Source organism: Kryptolebias marmoratus, linkage group LG11 (assembly GCF_001649575.2).
Source record: "Kryptolebias marmoratus isolate JLee-2015 linkage group LG11, ASM164957v2, whole genome shotgun sequence".
NCBI lineage: Eukaryota > Metazoa > Chordata > Actinopteri > Cyprinodontiformes > Rivulidae > Kryptolebias > Kryptolebias marmoratus.
In genome coordinates, this window is record NC_051440.1 from 20,506,318 (window position 1) to 20,513,685 (window position 7,368).

Genomic DNA, 7,368 nt, shown 5'->3' on the forward strand with positions numbered 1-7,368 from the left:
CCCCCCCGAAGAGATCGGAGCTGGATTTATCCGTCGCGACATCTGTAATTTCCTGCAATTTAAAGTCAAAGAAACCGAAAACGGATTACAAAAGTGGCCCCTGTGCGGAGTCGGTGTGCTTGAAACAAACTAGGTCACGCTCTCCAACTGTCCCTGGCTGCACCACGCTGTGCCCCTGATCTCTCCAAGAATTGCAGTGTCCTTGATTCCTCCAAGCAATAAATATTACATCGAAATAAAGACGCAGATACTGTAGCTTATCCTCCGAGGCATTAATGCTGTTGGGCATGAAGATGCTCATCATAAAAGCTCTGCAGGAGCATGTGGAAGCTGATCAATGTGGGTTTTTTATTTTTATTGTTGCAGAAAGTCAGAGTGGTCATTTATTTTATTTTTTTATGTCCCACCCTTGCTCCTTTAAGAGATTTTTTAAAATGCTACACACTCCTCTGGTTTCCCTCTGAGCTGTAACCAGTAAGGGTGAAGCCAGGATCATCTTCATCCAATATCAAGTCCAAACACTCCGGCCGTTTTAAAACCACCGCGTGCCCCAAATGGACCAGAGTTTGTAGAGCAGGAGCAGGAGCGTGTGACCTTCCCTCCTGGAGACTGAAATAATGCCCAGTTTTCTCGTTCTGCTGCCTCGCTTCGATAAGACGGCTAACCCTCTCGACGTCCCTCTCCCACCCTCGCTGCTCTGTGGGAAGCACAGCCCCGAAGCCTCGTTCTGCTTTCTCCCCGCTGCTCGTCTCCCTCGGTTGTTTGGTGCAGTGTTCCTTGTTGTCCTCCATTTTGCTTCACAGCGGGACCCGAAGCCCAGAAACCCATCTTAATTTCTTACACACACACACACACACATACACACACACACTCTGCCGGCCGTTCTGCTCCTCTGCCACTCATTTGTCCTCTCTTTTTATCTCTCATACTTCCACAGTTGTCCTTCTTTCCTCCCACTGATTTTTGTCCTCTTTAAAGCTCTCCTCTTGCATATATATTTGTTCTTTGTCATTTCTTGTTTGCATACTCGGCTGCAGCCCCCCTCCCAAACACACACACTTTTCTGTGTTGCCTCCTTCATCCTTTTTCTTCTCCTCATCGCTCCCTCCCTCTCCCGCTCCCTCTCTCCATCCTGCCTCCATGCCTTCTCGTGCTTTTTGAACTAAAATGCTGCAAGCCTGAGATAAGGCTGTAAAATGGCTGACATGGTCCACCCTGTTCTGCTCCTCAAACTTCCAACCATCAAGAGGATTAAGAATTATAATTAAAAAGTAAACTTGATGACTAAGTACCTGCGCTCAACAAAATGTTTTTTTATTTTATTTCTTCTGGAAAAAGTTGATAAGATGTGTGCAGACCCCGGGTGAACTGGGTCAAAAGCTTCAACAGAATTTGTTTCTTTAATATCTGCTCACTTATATCAACATTTTGTTTTAAACGGGAAAAACCCAAACAGTCGATTTTTGATGTTTTTGTGTTCACGTTGTGTGCTTTATTGATGGACAAGTCTGGTTTATTTAGCAGAGGTTTGTTGCGTCTGCTTTGGTGCAACAATTTAAACTTTTATTCGTTTTTCTGCCTGATGAATTCCAGTCACTCCAGTAAGCACAGCCGGGTCAAAATAGAATGACTGAAAACAGCTCTGTGGGATCGGCGGCTCCTTAAAGCGTTGGTTTCGTTCTGTAAATGTAAAGTAAAGTTAATGATCTTTGTGAAAATGTTGTGCCTAATGATAGTTAATATTTGAACCTTTTGTGCTGCAAATCGCCTCCTTCACAGCACGTTTTATTTGACTGAACACCCAGTTTTGCCCACAGACGTGTTGTAGTGTTTAGCTTTGCAAACTAAGCTCCAGGTGTCAATAAAGTCATTAAAACCGGGTTTCTGGACTTCTCAGGATCCTTTTTTCTGATTCAGCTGAATCAGATGTCTCTCAGCTGAAGGACAGCAAACCTCCAAAAATAAGACAGGTTCATCAACCCTAAAAGTGTTAAATGTTTTTAAAAATGTGCTCAATTGAATATTAAAAGTTAAACGCATCTAGTAAGATTAAATCTTTGGTTAGCTGCAGTTAAATAGTAACAGGAACACAGAAAGACACAGCCATGTTAGTTTGGCTTCTGCTGATGGCGGTCGTCCCTCCGGTCCCTCACATTCTTATTTGTGTTTTTGTGTAAATAACTAAAATGACCAACTTTCTTTGGAAGTGCTGTTAGACACTCTGCGCGTTCAGACACAAATATTTATCTGGAGTTATCGTTTCGGCCTATCCGATCTTTTTATCTGCATACTTCACTCAACAAATCTGAGCCTAAATATTTATGAATACATGAAAAATGTCTGACTTCACTCCAAACAGCTCTTCTATGGACGTCACCGCTGTTGACCACTTTTTCATATTGCTGTTAGTAAATAAGGATCAGGATTGGACATCGTTAAAACTAATATCACTGTAGTCGTTTGCCGTTTGCGTGCAGATTTGAGTGATTAAAGAAGCTCTTTTTAATACTTCTTGTCCAACAGGGGAGTCCCACTTCTCTGCGAGCCAGCACCCCTTCCTGTACTTCCAGGTGTTGTTCCTGACCGCTCAGTTCGAGGCAGCTGTGGCCTTCCTGTTCCGCGTGGAGAGACTTCGCAGCCACGCCGTGCACGTGGCCTTAGTTTTGTACGAGCTGCGGCTGCTGCTGAAGTCTTCGGGTCAAAGCGCTCAGCTGCGTGAGTGAGAACACGTTTCGTTTAAAGGCGCCTGAGTCCAAAAATCCCAACTTTTTACTCGTTTCCCTGCAGTGAGTCAGGAGCCCGGGGACCCTCCGATGGTGCGACGCCTCAACTTCATCCGCCTGCTCATGCTCTACACCCGCAAGTTTGAGTCCACCGACCCAAGAGAGGCTCTGCAGTACTTCTACTTCCTGCGGTAAATCAACCGACACTGTCCCAGTTCTGTCGTTTTTTTTAATCAGACACCATCTATGAAGTGATAATTACCGATAAACGTGACGTCCCTCGTTTCCACTCCTTCTGCAGCAATGAAAAGGACAGCCAGGGAGAAAACATGTTCATGCGGTGCGTCAGTGAACTTGTTATTGAGAGCCGAGAGGTGAGTGAGAAAATGTTCGTCTATAAACTTAAATAATGCTTTCTTTTAACTTTGGAGCTGTGATAAAAGCTATAAATATTTGAATCTTTGGTCTAACAATGCATGACACCTTTTCTTCGAAAAATCCTGGACGTGTGTGATAAATATTAGATGTCTTGACTGCGTTTTGTAGCGTAAATGCTCATATTTGTTATTTTTGTCTTTCCCGCAGTTTGACATGCTGTTAGGAAGACTAGAGAAGGATGGCAGCAGGAAGGTAAGACTTTCTTCTTCACCCTCCGTGTTTGTCTTTTTGTTGTCAGTCAGACACCGTCTCCATGTTTTAACACCTAACACTGCATCGTGCAGCCCAGCTTCCGTCTTTTCTTTACATTTCTCGCCCGCTTGACGAGGCGTTTGAGGCTCCTTTTGTCCGTTCGAAATGTCCATCACCGGGTGTTTCATCCCGCCCACCTCTGTACGTCTACCTACACACCTCTCTGATTGAACACCTCGTTAATGACTGAGCTCCTGGCAGGTTAAAAAAAATCACTTTACTTTGAGGTGCATTCAGACCTCCAGGAAGGATTTATTTATTTTTCTTATAAATTAGACTAAAACACACAAAACAGAAGATTAGAGAAAAGCAGAATAAATGGGTGTTATTTTGAGGAATCGTTTATAAATGTTTTATTTAAGTGAATTTAAACTAGATTGATAGAGGGATCCAAATGTCTTATATTTAAAATAAACATTTAGCTGTGGTGGATGTAAAACCAGGTGGAATAAGTGACAAACCGCTGGGATGTTTTAAATATTTAATTTTTCTCATGTTGGCAAATTTCCGCATCGTTTGGAAATGTTACATATTTATAGGATCCGTCACAAACAGCTGTAAGAGATCTCCTGCTGACTGTTTCATTGTTTCCCTTTCTGGTGTTTGTATTAAATTCCTTTAAATGAATGCATGTCGCCCGCCGCCTTTCAGCCCTTTTAGACTGAAATCATCCCACGCTGAAAATGAGTTTTAGCTGTTTTGGTCAAACCTTGAAGGAAAAATGATTACACGTAATATAAATAATTAATTACAGCAAAACATGTTTGGAAAAAAAGGTAAGACCTACATGAATCAGCTGACAGCTGACATGGAGGGGGGCGGGGCTTAAAACTTGTTCCAGGAAGCTGATCCCATTCCGGCTTCAACTTCCGGGTTTTTATAAATAATCATTAGTTGTCCGTAACTCTCAGCTGCTGCAATGTCAAACTGTAGCTGGAGCCATTTTGGTGTTGGCTCAGACTGATTAGCTGCGACGGCCATCTTGAATCAAGTTGACTCCGGTTGTAGATGTTTGCATCCGGTGGTTACTTTCTGCGCTCAGAGTGTGTGTTGGGAACAACTCTCAGCTACTACCACACCAATTTAAACTGGCTGATAGTTGTGGCGGCCATCTTGCAAAAGGTGACTCCTAAAGTTCAATCAGATTAAAGCCGTCCTCTGGTTCATGAGATATTTTGCTAACGCTGCAAACAAACAATTATAAAAGACATGAGCAGGAACATCATCACCTTTTGGCTTCGATGGCAGCCAATAATTAACCTGGAAATTATGAGAAAATTTGAAAGTATGGTGGCAAAAACAAATGAACAAACTTCTCTTACTGCAGCTCTGTTGGAAATTAAATTTTGTCTCAGAAGAAAGCCAACAGATTGGTTAAAGCGATGTTTTCTGGATTCAGTAATTTAGTTTATCAACATATAATCTTCTGTCCATTTTGTTTCATAGGTCATAAGAATCATTTTTTCACTGAAAAACTAGTTTTTATGTCACAACTACAACATTAGACTTCGACATCCTGCAGACCTTAGTAACAGAATACTGTTCCCATCTGAGCGTCGGTCTTCTCAGGTTTACTCTGATCTCCTCTCCAGCCTGGCGTCATAGATAAGTTCGCCGGCGACACCAGAGCGATCATCAGCAAAGTGGCTCTGGAGGCGGAGAACAAAGGCTTGTTTGAGGAGGCGGTGAAGCTCTACGAGCTGGCCAAGGTGAGCGCCGCCGCTCAGACTCGCATCTACTCCATCTTTAAAGCCGCCGAGTTTGCTCACCGTCGTCTGTGTTTATCTGCGCGGCGTAGAACCCAGATAAGGTGCTGGAGCTGATGAACAGGCTGCTGAGTCCGGTCGTCGCTCAGGTCAGCGCACCGCAGTCCAACAAGGAGAGGCTGAAGAACACGGCGGTGGCGACCGCCGAGAGGTAAACGATGCACGAACTGAACAGGCGGAAATCTGCACGAAGATGTCCGGCTCGCTGACCGTCCTTCGTGTTTCCACTGCAGGTACCGTTCTCAGGGAGTAGCAGCGGAGAAGTCGGTCAACAGTACATTCTACCTGCTTCTGGACCTGATGACGTTCTTTGACGAGTACCAGGCAGGTCACGTCGACAGAGCCTACGATGTGAGTGCAGGGAGGAGAGACGGGTGGAAGTCCCTCAGAAGTCCACAAACTTAAATAATATTAAAAGACTTGGAATTTATTGCTTATGTTTCCAGGTGATGGAGCGTTTAAAGCTGCTTCCTCTCAGCCAGGACAGCGTGGAGGAGAGAGTCGCAGCTTTTAGGAACTTCAGCGATGAGGTGGGATCAGGTGCAACGCAAACGCAGTTTTGGGTTCCCTCTTTTTTTTTTTAACGTAGATTTTTTTTTTTTTTTTGTCTAGGTGCGTCACAACCTGTCCGAGGTTCTGTTGGCCACCATGAACATCCTCTTCACCCAGTACAAGCGCCTGAAGGGGGCGCCGGCGGGCACGCCAGGCCGATCACAAAGAACCGTAGAGGACAGAGGCATGGTGAGTTTTAAAGCCCTCTTCTAACGTGACCTAATCAGTGGATTTATACGTCTGCTGGTAAATTATTATTTCACGAAAAAACTGTTTTTATTGTTTTCTTTTTAATCCTCGATCTCCCGTCAAACAGCAGCTGCGCAGCCAAGCCAGAGCCCTGATCACCTTCGCTGGCATGATTCCCTACAACATGGCCGGAGACACGAACGCAAGACTGGTGCAGATGGAGTTACTGATGAACTGACACATACACACACACACACACACACACACACACACACACTCCTGCAAATCCTTGGATTTTGAGGACTCAGTCGTTCACAGACTCATCCGTGTTGCTGTTTTGTTTCATATAGGCTCCTGCGTATGATGTTGACATGTTTTTGTTTGTTTTGTTTTAAATCCATCTGATTTCCTGTCATCCATTTTGTTTTTGTCCATTTTTGTTTCATGTTTGTACCTTGAAATTTTTTTTTAAATAATAAAAAAAAACAATGTTTTCAGTTGTCCTTTTATGTTGAAACATCAAAGCCCATTTGACTTTCTTTTAATTTCACCTTTTTTTCTGCCCTAATTGACAGATTTACGTTAAATAGATGCACGTTTCGTTCTGCTGCAGCTTCTTGAGCCTCTTCGTCATGGTTTACATCATAATGTCCTGAATGTGAGCTTTAAATACAAGATGTTTTCATTAATAGGTTCAGTGAAGATTATGACCTGAAACAGTGGTTCTCAAAGATTTTACCCCTCATCATTGTGACCGACTTGGGATGATTTTAAACCAAAAGGTTCCAACAATATATCAAAAGACGACTTTCATCTGTTTTAAAGTGTTAACCAAACTTTAAAAATGAGATGAAATCACCATCGGTGGTACTCATACTTCAGCTCAGTAGGAATTAATCTTTTTTTGGACACACATACGTTCTGCTTTCTGCTTCAGTTTTTCCCTTTCAGAAAAATGATTAAATATAATCCAACTTATTAAAAGTACTCACTGCAAACTATGACATCAAACAATAAAAAAAATGTCCTGAACTTCATCAAGTGGTGCAGTTTGATAGAGTTTACTCCAGTGGTTTTCCAGATATATTGATATAAAAAAAATCTGAAATACGGGTATGCAGTCATTGTAAACAAAAGGCTTTTAACTGCTTATTTTACTCAAAAAATCTGACTCTAAATGCATACCAGTGCACAAAAACTTCACCATAAATATCGCCACTGTTGACCTATTTTCAGTCACTTCGGCCGTTTCAGCATAAACAAACGCACGTTTCAGTTGGGGCGTTTCTCAACATGTTCAGAAGGTTTAGAGCTGCAGAACAAAGTACCGTCGAGTAGTGAGAACATGGAAATCATGTGCCCTAAAACAAGTATTCAAAGCTCAGTATATTTGGGTTTTGCAGGGCGATAAATCAAGCCAAGCCTGACTGTGAGCTTCCTGAGTTTCC

The 7,368-nt window shown here is 42.9% G+C and overlaps 1 protein-coding gene across 2 annotated transcripts in view; it reads left to right on the forward strand.

Moving 5' to 3' along the window:
- Positions 1–6,386, forward strand: part of nup93 (nucleoporin 93) — a 29,167-nt gene extending 22,781 nt beyond the window's left edge. The window contains exons 13-22 of one of the 2 annotated variants that reach the window (XM_017419096.3): positions 2,524–2,715; positions 2,788–2,914; positions 3,025–3,097; positions 3,309–3,353; positions 5,006–5,122; positions 5,212–5,330; positions 5,413–5,530; positions 5,626–5,709; positions 5,792–5,920; positions 6,051–6,386. In XM_017419096.3, the coding sequence (XP_017274585.1) occupies positions 2,524–2,715; positions 2,788–2,914; positions 3,025–3,097; positions 3,309–3,353; positions 5,006–5,122; positions 5,212–5,330; positions 5,413–5,530; positions 5,626–5,709; positions 5,792–5,920; positions 6,051–6,158 (1,112 nt within the window). In that variant the 3' untranslated portion in view covers positions 6,159–6,386. Of the gene's footprint in view, positions 1–2,523; positions 2,716–2,787; positions 2,915–3,024; positions 3,098–3,308; positions 3,354–5,005; positions 5,123–5,211; positions 5,331–5,412; positions 5,531–5,625; positions 5,710–5,791; positions 5,921–6,047 lie in introns of both variants that reach the window. The other variant, XM_017419095.3, reaches the window with a different exon arrangement.
- The last annotated feature ends 982 nt before the right edge of the window (positions 6,387–7,368 follow it).